A 26,500-nucleotide genomic window follows, 5' to 3' on the forward strand; every position below is an offset into this window, starting at 1 on the left:
AATTAAGTTGGTATAATTTTAAAATACCTCCAGTGTTGAGTAAAGTGAGAAATCTGACATCTGTATTGCTCATATACTCATACATATGTACAAATATACAAACAAAACTTTTTGGAACATATTTCAGTAATATCTGTCTTGAAAAATACAGTTAGTTCTGACACAACAATCCAACTTTTGAGATTCTATCACATACAAAGAACCAGGACATAAAAACAACATATATAAAGTTACTAATTTTAATATTGTTAGTAGTGGTTAATAACTGTATTCATTCTGAATTTATTCAAAAGATAAGTAATTGACTAAGTTATCTGACGTGAATAAAGTGTAATTAATGGCTCAGCGAACCTCCTTTGCAACTTCCTTCTAAAGTGTTTTCTTGTGTATCAGAGCCCAGGAAAGAAAAAGAACAGAAAAGAAGCCAGGGAGGCAGGCAGGAAGGAAGGCAGGCAGTTTCTATTTTTATTTGTGAAAGTGTTCAGGATGCACATTAGTTTCAACCAATAGGAGATAACATTCAGGCATATTATGGAAAGTAGAACTGAGGTAAAAGGCATCTTCCTGATTATTGGTTGCTTTTCTTTTGTTTGTTTTGTTTTGTTTTCTCTCTATTGGCAAATAAGGCCATAGAGATGTGACTATACACATAGAGATGTGTATAGCTGAATGTTGTAGAGTTGAGTGTCCGTCTACCAGCTGTGGGTACTGAGGCCCTGTGGCAGCGGAAGCAGTGGCTACAGCTCCCATATCCCCAGCCTTCTGATCCAAGGAGCGGGCATACGCCCAACACAGGTCCAGAGGCAGCCTCGGATATCATAGTGCCTATACTACTGGTCAACTGGGGAAACACTCCTGGAAGCCCAGCCTACAGTTCTCTCTGCCAGTTTTGCAAACTTGTTGAAATCTCTAAACCCCTTTCTGCCTAAAACAGAGGGATTTCTGTTTTCTGCACTGTACTCTGACTGATAGGATGGCGATTTACAGTGGGAAAGATCTGTACCACTAAAAAAGTACATTAGGCTTATATCTAATAACCTTGAGGAATATCACAACGTATTTATAAGTAAAAGAGTAACTTTACTAAATGCGTACATAGAGAAGACCCTTTTGTGATTAAAAATAAAATAGCAAATCATACATATATACAATCATATCCTTATAGAAGCACAGAAAAATATGTGCAAGGTAACACACTGTGTTGGTAACATAGGGTACTTCATGTGACATCAGGAAATCTAATGGGGAGAAAATAGGTGTTAATACAAATAGCTAAATCTTTGTGTCTTTTTATTTGTACCATTAGCCTCAGTGAACACGTTACTTCATAACACTAAGGAGAAATTTAACCTCAGAAAGACAGCACTTAGTCTACACCATTTCACTGTTTTATAAATTGAGTGAGTCATTAATAGCATGGAAATTACTGAGGATAGTTGTGAATAAAAATAATGAAAACACTGAGGTGGGAAAACATAGTTTGATAACTCCATCACTGAAAAGAGGATATATACAACATTTTAAGTAATTAGTTTGTAATATAAGAAATTCATAATTCATAATGTTTTAGACATATACATATTGAATGAAAGATTAAATTTTAATATAAAATATCAATAAATATTTTAAATATTAAAATCATATTAAGAATAAAATGTTTTTCTATTTTTTAATTTTTTAAAATTTTTTTATGTTTGTTTATTTTTGAGAGAGAGAGACAGAGTGTGAGCGGGGGAGGTGCAGAGAGAGAAGGAGACACAGAATCCAAAGCAGGCTCCAGGCTCTGAGCTGTCAGCACAGAACCCAACCCAAGGCTCTAACCCACGAACCACAAGATCATGACCTGAGCTGAAGTCAGATGCTTAACCAACTGAGCCACCCAGGCACCCCATAAAATGTTTTTCTAAATGAATATGACATCCTTTATATATATTCCTTTTAAACAATGCATTAACCCCTAAATCCCTCTTTTGCAGATTGTTAGGATATTAAATTAACACACATCTAGTTGTTCAAGTGAGAAGACTGAAGCTCAGAAGGGTGTAATGTGCGGGTCACAACTGGAATATGGAGAGGAAATCTGAGTCTGATTCTGATTCTGTGTGACAATCTCTAAAACAACATTCTAAATAAAGTGCTTTAAAAATTCTCAATCTTATCAATCATGAGAGAAAAGAAAATTTAAAACCACAGTGGGATATATCTTCCTAAAGAATTGTAATTAAAAATAAATAAAAGACAATATTAGATGATGGTGTTAATCTGAGGCCAGAACGCTCATACATGATGGTCTGAGAGAAAAATGTATATCATAGCTATCTTGGAAAAATATTTTGGCATTATCTACTAAAACTGAACATATGGGTTTTTTTGGCCTAGCAATTCCCAACATAAACTAATACATAATTCCAAAGCAGTTTTCAACTGCCTTGGTCTAAAAAATGAGAAGGATTGAATGTCATAAACTGGAATAGGGAAGACTGCAGGTTTATAGAGAGGGTGGATATCTTAGGTTCTGTTTTGGAATAGGTCATCTTGAGATACCAACTAGGCATCTAAGTGGAGCCTGAGTTGGCAGATATGGTGTTCTCAGATGTTTGTGCAATTTAGGGAAATATAGAGAAACCAGTGAAGAAAAAATGAAAAAAATCTTCCAGAAGAGTAAGAAGAAACAAGAGCAGTGTGTGTTAGAAGCCAAGAAAAAAATTTTCCAGAGATAAGGGTATAATCAACTTGGTTAAGTGCTACATATAATGAAAATAAGGACAAAGAAAAAGTGATTAGATTTAGCAACATGGAAATCAATGTTGACCTAAATCAGAGATATTTTGGCTGAATGGTGAGGGCAAAAAAGAAAATTGGAATGTGCTTAAGAAAGGATGGAAGGTACTACAACCAAATAAGATTTATTACAATAATTTAAGGTTCAACATTAGGAAACCCATCAATATAAATCACTATTGTTATAGATATAAGAGAAAATATTACAGGAGCATCTCCCTAGATGCAAAAATGACTACAGACAAAATTCAACACCCATTACCAATTTAAAAAAATACTCAATAAACTGAAAGTGATATTTTCTTAACTAGATAAATGAAATGCACACTGAATCCTAAAGTCAGACTCTTATTTAAGGGAAAAAACTAACACCAATCCCATCAAGAGAAGAAAACAGCAAATACGCCAATGATCTCTACTACCATTTAACATTGTACTGTGATGTATTACCCAAAGTAATCAGATAAGAGAAACAACTAAAAGACATAAAAACAGTGAAGTACTAATAATACCTCCATTTGCAGTTGAAACAATAGCGCGTTTGGAAAATCCAAAATAAACAATATAAACTATAATAAATAGTTTTATAGTTATTTATGAGCACCTCGTGGCTCCGATTAAGTGTGTGACTCTGATTTAGGCTCAGGTCATGATCTCATGGTTCGTGGGATCAAGCTCCACATCAGGCTCTGCACCAACAGTGTGCAACCTGCTTGAGATTCTCTCTAACCACACTGCCCCCGCCCCTTTAATGTAATTAAAATCATACAGTTATATGTTTTTTTTACACACCATGAATATTTACCATTTCAAAGTCCCCAAACTTTGAGTATTTTTATAACCAGAAATACACTACACCAACTCAATCGGAAGAAAAAAGAAATGTAATCCTGTCTTTATTAGCAACAAAAATTTCCTAAAAGACAAAAATGATAACAGGCTTCTACATAACAATATTGGCAACATTACAATTAAAATATTGCATTCCAAAAAAATAAAATACTACATTCCCTTAATGTTCAATTAAAAAATTAGGCATAAAGTAACAGAATACACAAAGTATAATGCTTCTAAAAGAATTCATTATCCAATGTATACCATTCAAATATTAGCAAGGAAGTACATTTCCATTGAATCACAATGCATTTCCATAATCTTGCCAAAAGAGATGCACACATTAACTGTTATCATTAAAATGTAAATATGAACACATCTGCATACACCTCTCCCTCTATAGTTCCTTCTGCCCCTCTGCTGCCAGCCTAATAAGTCCTGATGTACATTTCTCAGAGACAACAATTACATGTTCAAGATGCTTCCTCCCTTCAATTATAACAACAACAACAACAACAACAACAAAAACAACAAACTTAATAAACTGACTAATTCACTAGCTGTACATTTTATCATACATGGCACCTAAGGATATCCAAAAAGCCTAGATGTTACAAAATAATGAAACTTGGCCACAATAAACACAGATACTTGACAAAAACACACATACAGACCTATGGTTATAACCTAAAACTGTCTTATAGATATGGAAATACTAGCTAAAAGTCCTTCCCTTCCCTCCTCTGTCCCCTCTGCCATTTCAATGACTAAGTACAGGACTACATCTAGCTCCAAGAGGTGGATTAACAGACACTTCCAGAACAGTTCTTCCTAAAAAGTAACAAAAGGACATTTAAAAAGGGATTATTTTACTGCCTATACTTTTAGTAGACTTTGGGCATTAGGATTTGTTGATCCTTTAATACACAGCAATATTAACTAAAATGCACACACAGAACAATGGTTAGACAATCTGAACTCGTGTAAAGACTCATGGGCACAGAACCCTGCTCTCCTCACCTCCTTCCCTGCCCCCCTCACCCCATCCCCATGCTACCCAGTGAACAGTCAGCACACTCTCTCCAAAACAACAAGTTTAACAATCCCATTCCCCAAATACAACCATTCGTATGAATTAACAGAATACTTAAAGGGTGTGGCTTTAACTCTCTACTTTGAACATGTTGTGCACTTCTAAACATCTAGAAGACTAGACCCTTTGCCCACTATATACATAGTAACATTGAAGGGACATTCTGGCCTAGAGCCCTTCCTCCCCTCTATCAACCTAGTAAAAAGTATGAGCACCTGTAATGCTTAAAGGGGATTTTAAGAATTTCACTTCCTCTAGTTGTTTTTTGAGAACGGTCTTTCCTATGAATTTAAACACAAAGTGCATATGATGTATTTGTTTACTAACTACTTTTTCATACACTGGCAACCTTTTTAACATCTAGAAAGATTAGGTGTTGTAAATTAGGACTCCTTTATCCTTTATATACACTATATACACAGCTAAGTAAAACAAAATGCAGATTGTCCAGGACAATGATTAATCCTGCCTAACTACAAGCATACTGGTTATAAAGTACTTTCTTCTCTTCTCTCCTGAACCCAGCAAAAAAAATCATAGAATGTGTACTGCTCTGAGAGGTGGTTTATGTTTAAAGTGATGTTCAAAAATTCTTTTAGATTTAAAGAAACAATATGTAATATCAATATCATTTAAAGTTTTAACAAAGTAAAAAGTAAAAAGTTTTACTTATCAGGTAAAAAGTAAAAATAGTATAAACCCAGATCTTAAATTGTGAATAGCTGCCATACAAGTTCCTGTGGACAGTAACAATAACTACAGGATTAATGAATGATATGAAAGCCAAGAAATTCAACTAATGGAAATATTGTTAAAAAAGTGAGCTAATTTTGGAAAATGTAAAAAGGCAGGCAAATCGTTCAAGCCCTCTGAGAAAAGAAGGCATATGAATCTTGCTTTAACTTCTTATACCATTATTCAACTTTTGTTATTTTTCCATCACAATATTATTTTGTTAAAATGAGTAGTTATGTTAATATTTAAGTTTTAGAGATACTTATCATAGCTTTGATTATAATACTTAAAAACTAAAAACATCCTGGGGCGCCTGGCTCAGTCAGTTAAGCATCCGACTTTGACTTAGGTCATGATCTCACAGTTTGTGAGTTTGAGCACCACGTCGGGCTCTGTTCTGACAGCTCAGAGCCTGGAGCCTGCTTCAGATTCTGTGTTTCATTCTCTCTCTGCCCCTACCCCACTTGTGCTGTCTCTCAAAAATAAATAAATGTAAAAAAAAATATTTTTTTAATTGAAAACATCCTAACACCCAATAATAAAAGTCTAAGAAACTCTCAATCATTAAAGTTACATTGTAAAATAAAAGCTGATTTGAATACGTTTCTATATAAGAAGAAACATGTTATCAATTATTATATGCATATGATAACGTAGTTTTTAAAAATAGCACAAAGCCTGTTTATGCACAAAATATGAACAGTGACCTCATCTGGATGGTGAAGTCATAGATCAATATTTTCTTCTACTCACATTATTCTAAACTCACATATTCTAAAGTATATTTTAAACTTTGAGGTATGCACATTAAGTATTTGTGCCATTGAAAAAGGGCCTTAAAATATTTTAGATAATAGTTTGTATAATGAATCCTACCAGATTTCATGAAGGTTGTAAGGAAGAAACCAGGATACCTCACTAGCAATTTCAGTGTAGTGTGGTGGTGACAGCCTGACTGGAAATTACCTTAAGTGGGAATGCAAGGAGAGAAATCGGAGACAGTGAATACAGAAAATCCTTTCAAGAAGGTTTGCTTTAAAGTGTAACAAGATGCAACTGTAGCTCTTGGAGAAAGACTTAAAAACAAAACATTAAGCATTCAAAACAAGGATGTAATAAGTAAAAAGGGACAAATAAGCCTAAAGAAATAAGAAGAAAATAAATTGTAACTATAAAAGCACACATTAACATTTCAGAAGTTGGAAGTGTAGAATTATTCAGTCTAAGGCCCACCCCCTATTTTTTAAAGTCCATGTACAATGGACGTGTACAATGAATTAGAAATAAGAGATATTAGAAATAAGAGATATTAGAATTAGAAATAAGAGATGAATTAGAAATAAGAGATATTAGAAATGAATTGTCCATGTACAATGGGCATGTACAATGAATTAGAAATAAGAGATAAACAAAAGTATAAGAGAGCATTCTATATAATATTATGATAATAATTTCAAAATCTTCGTCCACTTGGATTATTTCTAGGGCCATTAAAAATTATAAACTAACCTAAAGAAGACATATATAGCCTGATAAGACCAATCATGTGATGATATAAAGCAACTGTCCATGACAAATAAAAGAATAATTTGAACAATTAAAAAATGTAAAAACATCATAGTTTCACTAATGTGCTTTATCAAACTTTCAAGAAAAAGTTATTTAAATCTATATTAATTCTTTAGATAGTAAGAAAGGAAGAAAGCTTCACAATTCATTTTTTAAAGCTAGCACAATCCTGATAAGAAAATCTATCAAATATGGCACAAATTAAGAACACTGGAATACAGACTAACTTATGAATATGGATGCAAAATCTTAAATAAAATACTTGCAAACCAAACTCAGCAGTAAATTAAAGGAACAATAAACCATAACCAAGCAGAATCATCTCAAGAATTTAAAATAGGTTTAATATTAATATAATACATCATTTCAATAGGTCAACTGAGAAACTCTTTAAAATATTCACAGATTGCTCACAAAGCAATATCTATTCCTGGAAATAATTTTTATAACCTGAGTACGTTTTTTAAATTTTTAACATGATAATGAGCATATACTGAAATCAATACTTAGATAACATTAAGTACTTCTTTAAAATGAAAAATGAAATAGTCAATTTCATAGGTATTTAAAATATTGTATAAATATGCCACACACTAAAATATACACATAATAAGAGATTTGAGTCTTATGAAAAAATTAGCAATATATACTTTTACATATATTGTCACATGTTATACATATTATTATACTGAATATTCTACAATGAAACAATGTCAAAAAAATCACATTGGAGTTTGGCCCTACTACTTAACAGCTTTGTGTGCATGAGAAACTTTACTCTGCCTCTTTAGACTGGTTTCCCATTTGTAAACTGATAGTAATAATTATTGGCTTATCTATTTTTAAGAAATAAATTGCTTAATTCAAAAGATCTTAAGGTAAAAATATGAAACAGAATGTATAATTTGCTGGATGTTTTCTGGTATTTGTATTTATACTATACAGTATATAGACCAATAAGGTAGTAATAAGTAATAAATTTCTACTAACAAAAGCAACATCCAAAAATGAAAACATAAGTGTATATACAAAAGAAATTCACTTACTTACAACCTTTATCTGCAAACTAATTTATAAAAAACATTTGTGCACCTGTGTTCAGTAAAACAGAAAATCACAGAGGATCTCTAAATCTGTAAAAGTCATTTTTTTATTATCTAATGAAATGACTGGATAAAATGAAATGTATATGGCTGTTTCTTTAATAACACAAAACACTAAGAGTTGCAAATAATGAAATTGTGTTCCAAAAAAATCTGAATTATGGGAGAAATAGACTTCAAAGAAAACATGAGAAAAGAATTTACAGAAAATCTGTACTTTTACATCTAAAAAGAATTCAATCTTGACAATATTTTTCAAAGTACTTAACCAATTTCAAGATGTTTTCTGGCTTACAAAAGCCCTTTTTGGTAGAAATGAGAAGGGAAAATGTGTTTTCATAGACACAGTGACAACACAAATTAGAGAAAAGTGTATGATAATGAGGTAGAGACTAAATTGGAAGCATGATATGCCTTGAAATTTTAAAAAATCAGTTAGGTTGTATGTGCAATTAGGCAGCACAAATCTTTTACTTTTCTCTTGAACTAGAAGTTTCAACTGCATACCAAAAAATAATGCATGGAAGTGATGCACATCATTGCTTTTAATTGAGTGTTTAACATGCGCTCATTGAAAACCTAGCTTAAAGGTTTTTATAATGAGCAAAATGTAGGAAAAAAATTAATATATCTAAACTTCATCATGTTCTCATCTTCCCCAGAAAGTATGATAATCCCCAAATGATTTCTATAATTGAAATATATTACTAACTTTATAAAATATGTTCATAATAGCTTATCAAGAATAACATTTAGCTATGAAGGGCCACACTTGCCATTTTAAAGATGATCAAAGAAGTAAAAAAACTGATTGTTTGTAGGCTTAGTGAATAAATTTTCCATTTTGAAAATATTTTATGAACAGTGATATTCTTAAAGATGACAAATTTCAGCATGATTAGAAAACTGAGGTCATAGCTACTTGACAATACTATTTAACGTTTTAAAATTTTTTATTGGTTGTGCTATACTTCTCTGATGCTTATAGTAGTCCCTGGAAAGAAATTATATGTAAGAAAGTTACATGCTTACATGCATTATTTTAAAGCTCCTTGGATTATTTGAATGTATACACTATACACTCCATACCTCAAGAAGTTCTTTCTAGGCTCACAAGGTGAGGTGTTTGTTTCTTTCTCCCCATTTATTCTTCCTTCATTCCTTCTTTCCCTTCTTCCTTCCTCTGATCCTCCCTCCTTTCCCTCTTTCCTTCCCTCTTTCTTCTCTTTCATTTATTCACTGGTTAACTTACTCATTGAAAAACCATGAAATGCCTTTTCTTGAATGCCTAATATATAGCATTTTTTGAGTACCTATTATTGGAGAGACACTGTACATGTTACACAGAGAAAACAGAAATCACAATGCGTCTCCTATCCTTAAAAACCTTATAGTCTACAAAGAAGTAGACAGGTAATCACCGACTTCAATAGTGTTGTAAGTACTGGTATGGAGGTAAATATAGAGTGAGTGCAATTAGAATTCAAAGCAGATAGAAGAAAGTGAAGAGACCGTTTGGCCAAGGATTTTCCCCCTCCCAAGCTGAAGTATAAAACGAGAGGACTCAGCCAGGCAATGGTAGGACTGAGAGACTGAGCGAGTTGAATGCTGACTTTATAATCAGAAGGAGCTGTATTTATGAGAAGATAGAAGAAAGAAAGCACCTGGCATATTCTGTCCTCCTGAGTTTTTCCAGGGAGCTAGAGAACAGAGTTAGAGGGAAAGGGTAGCTAGAGAGAAGCTCCAGAGACAAACAAGGGCAAACTGAAGACATACTTGTTTTACCATCTGTCTAGGATCAGTTTCTTCCAATTCACTGATCCCATGTTATCCCTTCTGGCACTTCGGCCCAGTGTTTTTGCCTATTTCTGGATTCTTCTACATTGCCTATGTAGTGGTGTAAATTGTGCCCATACTAATTCAGGCGCACATCCCCTACATTGCATGAATGAGAACAAAATAAAGACATCTTCAGGGAAACAAAATTCTGAAAATATCAAATCTAGCTCACTAAAAAAGCTAGTAAAACATACACTTTAGTAACAAGAAAAAATAATGCAATTAGGAATGTCTGATAAATGAGAGCTGTGTGTGAAATGTTACCCTGGGAAAAAAATAAAATAAAACATTTATTATGCAAAGTAATAAAACTATCTTAATACAGGGATTATTAAGTAAGACAGACATAACATGCTTGAAAATAAACTATAAATCAAGAAATGTCATAAGGTCCTCAAACTGCTCAGGAAGAAGTTAATTAAAGATGTTCATTACGCATCATAATCAGTAAGTGAAGTATGTGTTTCAAAAATTCTAACAATTTATAGGTTAAAATGTAAACATAAAATATATCAAAAGCAAAACTCAATTCTAAACATTCTAGATTTAGTGTCATCTAACCACCTGGCTACAAATTATAGAAAACAAAAATGACAGAAAAACAGAAAAATAAGAAATTTATTACTATACTGAAATATTTTAATATAGCTTTCAGTAAATAAATATTTTCAGTCAGAAAATAAATCAGAAATGGGGCACCTGGGTAGCTCAGTCAGTTAAGCGTCTGACTTCGGCTCAGGTCATGATCTCACGGTCTGTGAGTTTGAGCCCCGCGTCGGGCTCTGTGCTGACCGCTCACAGCTTGGAGCCTGCCTCAGATTCTGTGTCTCCTCTCTCTGCCCCTTCCCCACTCACTCTGTCTCTGTCTCTCAATAATAAATAAACATAAGACAATTTTTGAAAATCAGAAATATAAAAGATTTGAATAACAGAATTATCACAGTTTACAAAATGAACCTATTTAGAACTGTATCCTACAGAGACAAGGTTTTCCCCCCAAAAAATACTTATGCAAATTACTCATGTAGTAGGACAAAAATTAAGCCTCCACAAATTTTAAGTACTACCTAGCATACAGACTATAGAATTTAGAAACAAATCAGAATTACATTAAATATTTATTTTTTTTAATGTTTATTTATATTTGAGAGAGGGCAAGAGTATGGGGTAGGGGGAATGACAGAGAGATGGAGACAGAATCCGAAGCAGGCTCCAGGCTCTGAGCTGTCAGCACAGAGCCCAGTGCAGGGATTGAACTCACAAACCGTGAGATCATAATCTGAGCCAGAGTCAGACGCTTAACTGACTGAGCCACGCAGATGCCCCTAAAACTGAATTTTTAAAAAATAACTTTAAAATTCAGTGGTGATATAAGGGTTAATTTGTCCAAGACTAATCTCAGGCTGATTTTCAGAGTTTGCCTTCTACAAAGTTCCAAGGAAACTGGTTAAGTTTCAATTTAGAAAAACTACCCAAATAAATGGACAGATAGATCATGTTTATGTTTAGGTATCCCCATCATAAAAATTTCATTTTTCCATTATATAATCTATAAACGAATATGATTCCAATCATAATTCCAATAAAACTTCTGAAGAAAATGAGTAAGATAACACTGAAATTTATATTATGGTGCAAAGGTCAAAACAGCCTAAAACCCATAAACCTAAGACTGATTCACCATAATAGATAATCAAAACCCATTATAGTAGTTTAGTATGTAGACATGAGGTATTGAGGTAAAGATGGTTAAGTACCAAACAAATTAAAAAGAGAATGGAAAAAGAGATCCACACAAATATGGAAGCCTCTCATATGACAGAGATGGTACTTTCTGAATATTAACACACAAATATAATAAATTATATTGCAACAACCTGACCTCTATTTACGAAAGAAAATGTAATTGGAAACTCAGTTTCATATCACACCCATATATGAATTTCATATTGATTATGCTTCAGATGTGGCAAGTGAAATGTGCATTCCTAAAATTCTAGATAGTTTATTACTTCCAAACTTATAAATAAGAGATAGGAGAAAAAATATCAGTTTTGAAGATTTTAAACATAATTTCATCTGAAATCATCACATAAACGTGAAAAGCAAAATTTCAAAACACTTAGAATAAAATACCAGAGAATATTTTTTATTTCAAATTAGAAAAAATTCTTAAATTCAGAAAAGCACAAAGGTCATAGGAAAATATTTATAACTTTCACTACATTAAAATTGAAGTTTCTATTCATCAGAAGATATCATAAAGAAAGGAAAGACTGGATAAAAATATTTTTAATATATATAACTTTAAAATATGTAGTATCAATAATATACAACAAATTCTTATAAATCAGTCAAAATATAATCACTCAACAGATGAGGAAAAATCATAAGCAGCTTTTAACACAAAAAAGGAAATACAAATGATCTCCAAAAAGCCATTAAAACATGCCTAGTCTCACTCTTAATTATGGATTAATTTAAAAAGTTTAATGAGACACAATTAAAGAGTATATAGAAAGAAATACACTATAATATAATAGAAATATATTATAATAGAAAGAGGCAATTAAAAAAAACATGTAGTTTTAACACTAAGTAGGAATGCCAACTGGTACAGAATGTGTATATTATTGCCTTGTACAATACTATTATATGTTTTACATTTCATCATTTCGCTTTACTACTATTTTCTTTTACTATAGTGAATGAGATGTAGAAGAACAGGAAGGCAGGCAAATGAGTCATAAGGGAGAGTCAGAGTAACACTATGTCTGAGAGGACTCAATCCCCCATTCCTGGTTTAAAGATGAAGGGAACAGGATGCCTGTGTGGCTCAGTCAGTTGAGAGTATAATTCTTGATTTCAGCTCAGGTCATAATCCCACAATTCATGAGATCAAGCCCTGTGGTGGGCTCTGTGCTGACATTGCGGAAGCTGCTTGGGATTCTCTCTCTCTTCCTGTCTGCCCCTCCCCCACCCTGGCATGTGCATGTGCCTCTCTCTCTTTCAAAATAAATAAATAAACATTAAAAAAAAGATGAAGGCAAGCACCAGCCTGGGATGCAGGCAGCCTGATTTGTGATGAGCACTGGGTGCTGTAAGTAAGTGATAAATCACCTGAAATCAATGCTGCACTGTATGTTAACTAAATAAATACACAACAATAAATAAATAAACAAATAAATAAATAAATAAATGCTGAGAATAATCCCAGTCTGACAGCCACCAAAGAAACAATGACCTCAGTTCTAAAAGCACAAACAGTCTTGCCAAAACTGAAAAGACCCTGACAGCAGATTCATTCTAGGATCTCCAAAAAGAAACATAGGGCTGCTGATAACCTTGATTCCACTGTTAGAAGACCTCGAGCACAGGAACCAGCTGAGACTTGATCCAGAGAAACTCTAAGATAATAAATGGGTGTTGTTTCAAGCTGCTAAAATTCTGGTAATTTTTTATGTACTACTAGAAAACAAATATAGGGGTGCCTGGGTGGCTCAGTCAGTTGGTTAAGCGTCCGACTTGGCTCAGGTCATGATCTCACAGTTCATGAGTTAAGCCCTGCGTCAGGCTCTGTGCTGACGGCTCACAGCCTGGAGCCTGCTTCAGATTCCGTGTCTCCCTCTTTCCCTCTCTCTCTGCCCCTTCCCCACTTGTACTCTGTGTCTCTTTCTCTCAAAAATAAACATTAAATTAAAACAAAAAAAAGAAAATGAATATAAACAAAAAAATGGCTAACTGCTATTTAATTACTCACCATAAGTTTCAGCAACTATAGCTCAAAACTAAAATCAGTATATTTTTTATTTTCAAAAATGAAAACTCACCATTTTTGATAAAGCAGATAATTCATTTCTTGATGTCTTTGTTTCCCTTAATACTTCAGTCACTACCTCTTCATTCTCCTCGATACTAACATTAACATTTTCTATTGCTGTATCATAGTGACTATGTAGAGAATTCAGTTTATCTATCTCTCTCCTAGGAGAAAAAACACAGATGATTTTATCTACAATAAAAGGAAAATCATGTTTAAAATTGTATATAAACTAGTTTTTGACTTAACAATGTAAATCAATGGAATTTACCTATTCCTAAAATGACTCCCATCCCAAAGCAACTTCTGAAAAGTGCCACTTAGGATCAAGAAGTGAGAAAAGTGGTGAGAAAAATTCACCAGGTGTATTTATGTTTCCAATGTAAAAACCTGAGAGAAAAGCAATTTCTAAATTATTTAAAATAATCATCTTTCGATTTGATTTCAGATGATAGACCTAAGAACTTTTAATTCAGAAGCTGGGTAGCAAAGCTATGGGAAGGTTAATAAAAAAAAAAGAGAGAAAAAAATGATGAGAAGATGTAGAAGTGAAAAGACCACACATCATTAAAGACCCAGTTTACTGTTTTATCTGTTCCCCAGCTATCTCAGCTAAGACTTTTCTACATCAGCAGAAAGCTAGCCAAACCTCACAAAAGTAAACAAACAAACAAATAAAGGGGTTTGCAACATGTATTAAGAAAATAACGATCAGATTTACATAAAAGCACAGAAATCAGTTATAGGTGACCTGGAAGAATCAACCTAAACTAAAACATGACAGAAATATTCTAAATAACTAAATAAAATGAGATCTGCCAATGAAATTCTAAGGAGGAATCTTTCAGAATATCAGTATCAAGTAAAAATATATTTTAAAAAGTGAAATATTAAATTAAATAAAGCATGCATATATGCAGAAATACATATATATGCAAATCCACTATGAAGATAGAAAAGCTAAAAACTCATATGCACTTAATACAGCCTAGAAATACATAAAGAAAGTACTGGCGGCATTATAAAAATAAACCGACTAGCATAAGATTTTAAAATATCTCTGTCAGAAAATGATAGATCAAGTAGAACAAAATAAGTAAAAGACTCTTTGTTATCACACTCCTGGTTGTTAGCAGGTTGACTCTCAAGGGTCATTGGACTGAGGCCTAGACTGTCTCCTTGCTATGTAGGCTTCTCTATAGAGCATCTCAAAACATGGCAGCTAAATTCATCAGAGCAAATAAACAATTGAGGACGAAATAGTCCTAGCAGGACAAAAGTCACAGTTTTTACAACCTAATCATAAATGATATTCCATGACTTTTGCTTTACTCTTTTATTAGAAGGCACTCACTGGATCTACCCTACATGCAAGAGGAGGTGATTTTAGAAGAAAATATCAAACGGAAGATGTCCCTGAAAGTCATGTCAGAAGCTGCTAATCAACCATAGAGCTCTTTGGCAATTTACATTTTTCATAGTTGGGAGGCTGGTGAGGTGATACTTATGGCTTTCACATTAGAACCAGAATATAAGAGAAATATATGGATAAGATGCTAGAAGAAACTCTTTAGAAGGTTTGAAAATGTAGAAAATGTGAAAAAATGATCAAAAGGCATGGAAGATACAGTAAGAAAAACTAACATGCGTTTGAGTCCTAAAAGAAACATAAAATGAGACCAAAGCATTGTTTAAAGAGATCATGACTGAAAATGCCCAGAGAAAATGATAATTATAATACACATGTTCAGTAAGACTAGAAGACTAACAAATCCCAACAGAATAAACATTGATCCACACCAAATGTATCTTAATGAAATCAAACTGACAAACTTTGAAAATCAAGAGATGATCTTAAAAACAGGCAATGGAAAAAATATGGAATGGTTTCAAAGCATTCAGTCAAAAGGCCAATATGCTTTTTAACAGCAAAAATTAAAATTAGTTTATAGAATGATATATTTAATACATTAAGAGTCAATAAATAATCAAGAAATCTATGAAAATAGAAAATATCCTTCAAACAAAATCTCAGAAAATTTGGAATCAGCAGAATCTCACTTAAGAGTATAACCAAGGACTACTCCAACTGTAAAGTACTTCCTGATAGAGTCTATGATGAAAAAGTCTATGAAGGAAAGAAGAACAAAGAAATAAGTTATTATGAGGGTAAATCCAAAAACCTTGGTTGTTTAAAACAATAAAAATATTCTCATGGATTATAAAAATGAAATATCCCATAGTAACAGTTACAAATATTTAATTCAGTGGCAATGTGATTAACCACAGTAAAAATTTCCCTAACTCCTTTTCTTATCTAGCATGTTAACAATGTCTTTGGAGTCTGATAATCTAAGTGTGCATGTGGTAATTAATAGGATTTCCTACAAAAAACAAACAAACAAAATAAAAACAAAAAACACAGGAACAAAATTGTAATTGCCAAACTAAAAAAGGAAAAAAAAAAAAAACACTAATGTGAAAGAAAGCAAAAAAAGAATAAGAAAAAAACATATGGGGCAAATACACAGTGTTTTAAATCCAACTGTATTAGTGATTTGTGAATACATTTAATGGTCCACCATTAAAAAATGTTTGCAACTGACAAGAACACGTATCTAGATAATGTTTACAAGAGATGTGCATAAAGTATAAAGACTCAAAAATATTGAAATTTAAAAATGAAAATATCTTCCAGATAAATATCAAAAAACAAAACTGATCAGGCTATGTTGATATCTTGAGTTTAAGGCAAAAAGTATTCCAGGAATCAACTCACAACGATGAATAAGGTTCATCATCTCCCAGAAAGATATAATAGCTTTGAACTTGTATGAAACCCGAGAGAGCCTCAAGCTATACAAAGAAAAAAACTGATGGTATTAAAAAACATAGAAATGTGTGGAGATACACCATCATAGTAGGTGATTTTACCACACTTTTCTCAATAAAAGAAAAAGTAGTAAACTTAACCTAATGAAACAGTAATGGACAGTACATTCAATAAGTAAAGCACATAAGGAATATCTAATAAATAAATAAATAAATAAATAAATAAATAACAACCCAAGTCACTGAGCCAGAAATGAAGACTCAATAATTTTCAATAGGTTGAAACTATTTTACCTGGCTAAAACACAATTCTGCTGAAAAGCGATAATAAAAACTACTTATAAATTAGAAATACATCATGAAAAATTTTAATATATACGTTTTTAATAACCTATGGTTTTCAGAAGAAATCAACATGAAAATCAGAAATGTAACTGAATGAAAACAAAGATATAACAAACCAGATGAACCACAAAAGTTACTTGTTTAGTAAAAAGAGACAATATTTAAGCACATGTTGAAATAGACATTGAATGTGAAGAAATATAAACATCTTAATAAATGGATGTTATCTAGATCATATAATGTGGGGAATAAGCTTAGGAATTACCTGAATTTGCACTGATGGGTTAACAAGGCATAAAGAGTTAGAAAGCCATGGGATGAAAACATACAAGTTAGGTAAATAAGACTAGGTAAATGGGGCAAGGCCTCCAGTATGGGACAAGGTATAGGAATAGGAAATCTCAGGATGAAACATCCAAGATGAGGTAAACAAGATTAAGTATTCAGGGTGGAAATGCCCCCAACTTAGTACAAGAGCAGAAAACTGCTTACACAGGAAGAAGGACCAAACCAGGTAAACAGGAAAACAGGACTTGAGACCACAGCACAGTAAAGTTGCCTAGAGAGGAACTAATTAGCAAGAGAAAGGTGCCTTGTTGACCCTCAGGTAATGTGCTTAGTCTTCCTTACCCCTAGACAAGTTTAGGTAAACAGAGGTGGGGCCTCATGTCTGCTGTAAACAACTTTCAGCTCAGTGCAGAATTCTGTTTTGTATTGACCCAACCCCCTAACACCGCCAGTCTTCAAAACCCCTTTTCCCCCATGCCCATGAGTTATCGTTCACAGTTTCATTGTCTCTTTATCAAGAGACACTTCAATCAAGCTAGTAAGCCTTCTGATCCTAATAAAAGCAGAGCAAGGACCCTTACTCAGTCCTCCTGTCTCCTCTGGGATATTAGCCTCTCTCGCACTTTAATCCTGTGTTCTGCTCTTTTGCTGGACAAGACAAAACTCCAGACCCAGAGTCTATGACAATATAACTGTTTAAAATTTTGTTTTTCATTTTGATTATATTTAATTGATTCCATCTCCATAATGAATATGAATTTGCCTTTCTAAATCATTAACCACTCTGAACAAATAAAAATTGTATTATGTCACACTAAACCATAAAGAATTTACAGCCAACAAGAGGAATTAGAAGAATATCATACAACACAAATATACCAGAAACATAAAAAAAAAACATTCCAATTACTAAAATGCAAAATATAGTCAACATATAATTCAAAATATTCCATTTTATTAGGAATCAAATAAGTGCAAGTTGAAATACTTGGATGTTATTTATAATTAATGCAAGGCTACATAAGCTGTTTTTAATACTATCCCATGCTAGAGATTTTGTTTAAAAAAAATTTTTTTTAATGTTTAATTTTGAGAGAGAGATAGACAGAGGGTGCATGGGGGAGCGGGGAGAGAGAGAGACACACGGAATCCGAAGCAGGCTCCAGGTTCTGAGCTGTCAGCACAGAGCCTGACATGGAGCTTGATCTCACAAACCATGAGATCATGACCTAAGCCGAGGTAGGATGCTCAAGTGACTGAGCCACACAGGCACCCCTGGAGATTTTGTTTTAAATAGTCATTTATGCACAGAGGTACCAGTTATATATATTTGTTATACCATATGTATAGACAATTTGATAATATGTATGAAGAGCTTTAAAATGACACAGAGAAAGGCTGGGAAAATGACAGAGTAGGAGAACACCAAGCTTGCCTCCTCCCATGGACACAACTAGATAACATTCCTATCAGTGTAAATAACCCAGAAAAGACCTGAAAACTGGCAGAATAAACTCCACAACAAAAAGTAGAGAAAAGGTCACATCCAAGAAGGTAGGAAGGGAAGTGATGCATATTTAGAGCAAAACAGACCATGGCCATCCACAACAGCGAGGGAGCCAATGGTGTGGAAAAGGGCAAGAAACAGACTATGACACTGGGGAGCCTCCAAGGGGAACACAAATCCCCATAAATTTGGCTTTAAAAGCAAGAGGAGCCAGGGGCGCCTGGGTGGCTCAGTCAGGTAAGAGACCGACTCTTGGTTTCGGCTCAGGTCATGATCTCACATTTCATGAGTTCAAGCTCCGCATCAGGCTCCACTAATAGTGTAGAGCCTGCTTGGGATTCTCTCTCTCTCCCTCTCTCTCTGCCCCTTCAGTGCTCTCTCTCTCTCCCTTTCTCTCTCTCAAAATAAATAAATAAACAAAAACAACAACAAAAACAAAAACAAAAAAGCAAGAGGCTGAATCTTGTGAGTTCTTACAACTGCTGGGATTTAAAGTCTGAAATTTTAAAAATCAACAGGCTCTGCTATGGGAGAGCTTGGAGGGTGATAGGAATCTGAGTCCCTGCCCTTAAAGAACAGCAAGACAACTACCTGAGATACAGCATGGAAATAGCAGCTTGAAAAATGTCTGGTACATACAGGAGGGAGAATTATTACTCCTATCACAGCATGTACCACAGAGGCAGGGATTACAGGAAAACATCTCCAGAAACAAAGGAGCCATTTCCCTCCCCTGCCTCGCAGCATAAACACATGGCCACCTATAGGATACAGCACAGCAACAACATTCCTTCCCTAACTTGTCTATACCAAGCCCTGACCCCCCCCCCCCCATCTTTAGTGGATCTGTTCTTTCTAGTCATACCTGCCATGTCCCTACACTGTAGGGCCCTTCCTCCAGAAGACAGGTGCAAACCCCACGGAAACCAGGTCACTTACCAAAGCATTTTGCTGGGCCTAGGTTCTGGCAGCAAGATTGGCAGGCCTCATTTTGCAAGGAGACCAGCACACATTTTGTTAAAATGCACTCCGCCTAGACCCAACTAAACAGTGCCCATAACAAGCAAAGAAACCCTGTGAAAATGCCTGGACTGAAGGAAAAAGTGGTCAGAATACAAAAACTGCCACAGGATACACACATAGGAGACATTCCCTGAAGTGCCACGTTCTGGGAACTGCACTTCAGGACTTCTTCTTTATAAGGCCATTACCTTCAAGAGCAGGAGACATCACTTACTTTCCTAATACAGAAACAAGCACAGAGAGTTAGACAAAATGTAGAGACAGAGGAATATGTCCCAAATGAAAGAACAAGACAAAACCACAGCAAGCAACCTAAGTGAAACTATATAAGTAATATGGCTAATAGAGAATTTAAAGTAATGATCATAAAGATACCCACTGGACTTGAGAAAAGAGTGGAGAACATCAGTGAGACCCTTAATGAAGAGATAAAAAAGAACCAATCGAAGATGAAGAACACAATAACAAATTAAAAGTATACTTGATAGAATAAATAGCAGGCTAGAGGAAGCATAGGAACAAATTAATGACCCAGAAGACAGAGTAATGGAAAGGAATCAAGCTGAGAAAGTGACAGAAAAAAGAATTATACGAATTGAGAATAGTCTTAGAGAACTCAATGACTCCATCAAATACAATAACATTTGCATTAAGGAGATCCCAGAAGAAGAAAGGGAGAAAAGGGGGAAGAAGATTTATTTGAAGAAATAACAGCTGAAAACTCTGGTCTGGGGAAGGAAACAGATACCTAGATCCAGAAGGCACAGAGATGCCCCCCTAAAATATCAACTCAAGGAGATCCACACCAAGACACAGAGTAATTAAAAAGGCAAAAAAAAAAAAATAGTGATAAAGACAGAATTTTAAAATCAGCAAGAGAAAAGTAGACAGTTATATACAAGTGAAACCCCATAGAGCTATTAGTGAACTTCTCAGCATAAACTGTGCAGGTCAGAAGGGAGTGGCATGATATATTAAGGGAAACATCTGCAGCCAAGAATACTCTATCCAGAAAGGTTATCATTCCACATAGCAGGAGAGACAAAGAGTTTCTCAGACAAACAAAAACTAAAGGAGTCATGACCACTAAACCAGCCTTACAAGAAATACTAAAGAGGACTCTCTGAGTGGAAAGGAAAGACCATAAGTAAGAGTATGTAAAATAGTAATCACAAAATCAGTAAAAACAAGTGTTTCCATAAAAAAACAGTCCAGGGATTCACAAAATAAAAATATAAAATATGACACTGTACACACAACTAAAAACATGGATGGGAGAGGAGTTAAGAATGAGTTCAAACTTAAGCAACTTATATTTGATATATACTGCAATATGCATAAGATGTTATATACAAACCTTATGGTAACCACAAATCAAAAACCAGTAATAGATACACAAAGAATAAAGAGAAAGGAATCCAATAGATATGCGAAGAACAAAGAGAAAGGAAATCATTAAAGAAAGATAACAAGGTATTAAAGAAGCAAGAGAAGGACCAGGGAAAATCTACAATAGAAATCATAAAACAAGTACCAAAATGGCAATTTGTACATATCTATCAAAAATTACTTTCAATGTAAATGGACTAAACACTCCAAAGAACAACACAGGGTAACAGAGTAGATTAAAAACCAAGACCCATCTATATGCTGTTTACAAGAGACTCATTTCAGACCTAAAGACACATGCAGGTAGAAAATGAGGTGATAAAGAAATATTTATCATGCAAATGGATGTCAAAAGAAAGCTGGAGTAGCAATACTTGTATTAGACAAAATAGATTTTAAAACCAAGACTGTAACAAGAGACAAAGAAGGGCACTATATACTAATAAAGGGGACAATCTAACAAGAAGATACAACAATTGTAAATATTTATGCACCCAACATGAAAGTACCCAAACACATAAAGCAGTTAATAGAAAACATAATTGAACTAATATATATTAATACAGTAATAGTAGGGGACTTTAACACTCCTCTTACGGTGGCAGACAGATCATTCAAACAGAAAATCAACAAGGAAACAGCACCTTTGAATGACACACTGGAATAGATGGATTTAACAGATATATTGAGAACATTCCATCCTCAAAAGCAGAATACACATTCTTTTCAAGTGCACACAAATACTCTCCAAAACAGATCACTTTTAGGCAACAAACCAAGTCTCAACAAATTAAAAAAGATCAAAGTCATACCATACATCTTCTCTGACCATAACACTAGGAAACTAGAAACCAACCACAGGAAAAAATCTGGAAAGACCACAAATACACAGAGGTTAAATAACATGTTACTAAACAATGAATGCATTGACTGAGAAATCAAAACAGAAATAAATTACATGGAAACAAATGAAAATGAAAACAAAAGGATCCAAAATCTTTGGGATGCAGCAAAAGTGGTTTCAAGCAGGAAATACACAGCAATGCAGGCCTACTCAAGAACCAAGGAAAAAATCAAATAGACAATCTAACTATACATATAAAGCATCTATAAAAGAGCCACAAACAATATTTAAAACCAGGAGAAGGAAGGAAATAAGAAAGACTAGAGCAAAAATAAATGATACAGAAACTAAAGGAAAAAAAATGAACAAACAAACAAAAACAGTTGAACAGATCAATGAAACCAGGAGTTGGCTTTTCAAAAGATCAACGAAATTGATAAATCTCCATCCAGGCTCATCAAAACAAAGAAAAAAGGAAGAGAGGACTCAAATAAACAAATCATAAATTAAAGAGGAGAAGTAACAACCAACACCACAGAAATACAAATAATTTTAAGAGAATATTATGAAAAATCATATGCCAACAAATCACATATATCCTAGAAGAAATGGATACATTTCTAGAAACATATTACCTGCCAAACACAAAACAGGAAGAAATAAAAAAATTTGAACATCTCAATGACCATCAAGGAAACTGAATCAGTAACTAAAAACTCCCTCTGCCCCTCTCCCACTCACACACGTGCACTCTCTCTCTCATAAATAAATAAACATTAAAAAATATATTTAAAAAACCTCCCAACAAACAAAGTCCAGGACCAGACTGCTTCAGAGGTGAATTCTACCAAACATAAAAAGAAGAGTTAATACCTAATCTTCTTGAACTATTCCAAAAAATAGAATATGAAGGAAAACTTCCAAATCCATTCTATGAGGCCAGCATCACCCTGATACCAATATTAGACAGCACAAAAATAGAGAGAGAGAGAGAGAGAGAGAGAGAGAATGAATTACAAGCCAGTATCTCCAATAAACACAGATGTGAAAATTCTCAACAAAATACTAGCAAAGCAAATCCAACAATACAGTAAAAAAAATAATTCACCACATCAAGTGGGATTTATTCTTGGAATGCAAGGTGTTTAATATTCAAAATCAATCAACGTGATACATCACATCAATAAGAGAAAGGGTAAAAACAATTTCAAGAGATGAAGAAAAAGCATTTGACAAAGTACAACATTCATTCATGATAAAAATCCTCAACAAAGTAAATTTAGAGGGAACATACCTCAACATAATTAGGCCTTATATGAAAAATGCACAGTGAACATCATACCCAATGGGGAAAAACTGAGAGCTCTTCTCCTATGGTCAGGAACAAGACAAGGATGTCCACTCTCACCACTTTTATTCAGCACAGTACAGCAATCAGACAACAAAAGGTCAGAGCAATCAGAAAACAAAAAGAAATAAAAGACATCCAAAATTTTAAGAAAGAAGTAAAACTCTCACTATTTGCAGATGACATGATACAATATACAGAAAATGCTGAAATTTCACCAAAACAACACCAGTTCTGATAAATGAATTCAGTAAAGTCACAGCATACAACATCAACGGGCAGAAATTCTATATACTAATAATGAAGCAGCAGAAAGAGAAATTAATACTCCCATTTACAACTGCATCAATGATGAGATAACTAAGAATAAACTTAACTAAAATGGTGAAAGACCTGTACTCTGAAAAGTATAAAACACTGATAAAAGAAATTGAAGATGAAACAAAGAAATGGACAAACCATACTTATGGATTGGAAGACCAAATATTGTTAAAATGTCTATACCACCCAAAACAATCTATACATTTAATGCAATTCCCATCAAAATACTAAGAGCAGTTTTCACAGGACTGTAACAAGAAATTCTAAAACTTGTATGGAGCCACAAAAGACTCCAAAAAAGCCAAAGCAATCTTGAAAAGGAAAAGCAACACTACAGGTATCACAGTTCCAGACTTCAAGTTATATTACAAAGCTGTAGTAATCAAAACAGTATGGTACTGGTACAAAAATAAACACATAAATCAATGGAACAGAGTAGAAAACCCAGAAATCAACCTGCCAATTATATGATCATTACTTTTCAACAAAGGAGGAATAAATATATAAAAAGTCTCTTTAACAAATGGTGTTGGGAAAACTGGTCAGCTACATGCAAAAGAATGAAACTGAGTCATCCTTACACCATACACAAAAGAAACTCAAATGGTTTAAAGACCTAAGTGTGAGACCTGAATCCATAAAAATCCTAGAAGATGGCATAGGCAGTAATTTCTCTGACATTGGCCATACCAGCATTCTTCTAGATAGGTCTCCCAAGGCAAGGTAAATAAAAACAAAAATAAACTACTGGAATTACATCAAAATAAAAAGCTTGCGCACAGTAAAGGAAACAATCAACAAAACTAAAAGGCAATCTACTGAATGGGAGAAGATATTTGCAAATGGCATATGATAAAGGGTTAGTATTGCAAAATATATGAACTGATAGAACTCAACACCCAAAAAACAAATAATCCAATTAAAAATGGACAAAAGACATGAACAGACATTTCTGCAAAGAAGACATAAAGATGACCAACAGACACATGAAAAGATGCTCAACATCATTCATCATCAGAGAAATGAAAATCAAAACAACAAATAAGATATCACCTTACACCTATCAAAATGGCTAAAATAAAAAACACAAGAAACAACAGGTGTTGGCGAGGATGTGGAGAAAAAGGAACCCTCTTACACTGCTGGTGGGAATGCAAAATGGTATAGCCACTATGGACAATAGTATGGAGGTTCCTCAAAAAGTTAAAAATAGAACTACTCTACAGTCCAGTAATTGCACTACTGGGTATTTACTACCAAAATACAAAAGCACTAATTCAAAGGGATACATGCACCCCTATGTTTATTGCAACATCATTCATAGACAAATTACGGAAGGAGCCCAAGTATCCATTGATAGATGAACGGATAAAGATGTAGTGTGTGTGTGTGTGTGTGTATAATACATACACACAGTGGAATATTATTCAGTCATAAAAGGGAATGAAGTCTTGCCATTAGCAACAATATGGATGGAGCTAGAGAGTATCATACTAAGCAAAATAAGTCAGAAAGACAAATACAATAATTTTACTCTTACGTGGAATTTAAGAAACAAATAAGTAAAGGAAGAAAAAAGAGAGAGAGAAACCAGGAAACAGACTCTTAACTACAGGGAACAATGATTAACATAGGGTGTGTGTATGGGGGGGATAGGTAAAACAGGGGATTAAAAAACATACTTATCATAATGAGCACCAAGTAATGTACAGAATTGTTGAATCACTATACTGTATGCCTAAAAATAATATAATACTATATATTAATATTAATAGTGTAATTAAAATAAAAAACCTAATATAAAATAAAATAAATTGACAGAAAAATAGTGCTTAGGAATTCATACACATATATTTACATATGTAAAAAACATGTCTTAATTTACATATAAACATAGTGATAAGATAAATATGGGTGATTTAGATTCTTTCCTTTCTCTTTATCTGATATTTTATACAGGAATATAAATTAAATTTTAATCAATATTTTTGTTCAAAATGCTGTAAGCAGCATTTGTGAAAAATTCTTACTTGTAGGCTTCTAGGCTTGCTTCATCATTATGAATATCTTTTTCCATGTCTTGTTTCATTTGTTTAGCCTTCAATTTGGCATTCTTATAGTTTTCTATAGCTTCTGCAAGTTCTTCCTGAACTTGTTTGTATAATTGCATTACCTAGAAATGAAAAATATTATTGTTTATACACTTAGTAATTAAAAGAATCAAGCAAGATTAAGATCAGAGAAAAGACTTAAATTTAGAGTTGTTCTGATTTTTTTTAAAGTTCTTTACATCAGTTTCCTCCCATATGTAGTCTATTGAGCACAGTAAAGTTTCAGGTTTGCATTAGCCTGAAAGACATCAATGCTAGAAATGTATAAAAGTTACTGAAGAAAATAACTTCAATATCCCAGGTAACATAAGCAAAATAAAAGAATTATCTTTTCACCTGTAGGAGAATTGCTACTTTTTGCTATTTTTATCACTGAGACAATATTACTTCATTGTAGAAAAACCAGAAAACACAGATGGAAAAATAAATAAAATCACCTGTAATTCTCTCAGGAATAACCACTATTAATGAAAGGGTCCAAAATATTCCATTGTTATTGTTTTTATTAATTATCAAATATAAACAATCTCCCTTCTCTCTCCATTTCTCCCCCCCCCCCCCGCCTTTTTTTTGTCACTGCTGGAAAGTTAGAGGGAGAGGAAGAGAAAGCACTAGGGAGTGAACAATCCTTTCCCCAGTGGGTAAAGTGGTGGACTGAAATGAAGCAAGTGCCTCCTGGAAAAAGCAATAATGTTCATTAATTTCTAGAATAGCACAG

General features: G+C 33.6%; 1 protein-coding gene across 6 annotated transcripts in view; it reads right to left on the reverse strand.

Annotated features, from left to right (window-relative positions):
• Window positions 1-26,500, reverse strand: part of CCDC178 (coiled-coil domain containing 178) — a 421,184-nt gene that overhangs the window by 308,808 nt on the left and 85,876 nt on the right. For all 6 annotated transcript variants that reach the window (XM_053206558.1, XM_053206557.1, XM_053206555.1 and 3 more), the window contains 2 exons: window positions 25,702-25,844; window positions 13,785-13,938 (listed from right to left, as the gene is read on the reverse strand). In XM_053206558.1, the coding sequence (XP_053062533.1) occupies window positions 13,785-13,938; window positions 25,702-25,844 (297 nt within the window). The remainder of the gene's footprint in view (window positions 1-13,784; window positions 13,939-25,701; window positions 25,845-26,500) is intronic.

The sequence above is a fragment of the Acinonyx jubatus genome, chromosome D3 (assembly GCF_027475565.1).
Source record: "Acinonyx jubatus isolate Ajub_Pintada_27869175 chromosome D3, VMU_Ajub_asm_v1.0, whole genome shotgun sequence".
Taxonomy (NCBI): Eukaryota; Metazoa; Chordata; class Mammalia; order Carnivora; family Felidae; genus Acinonyx; species Acinonyx jubatus.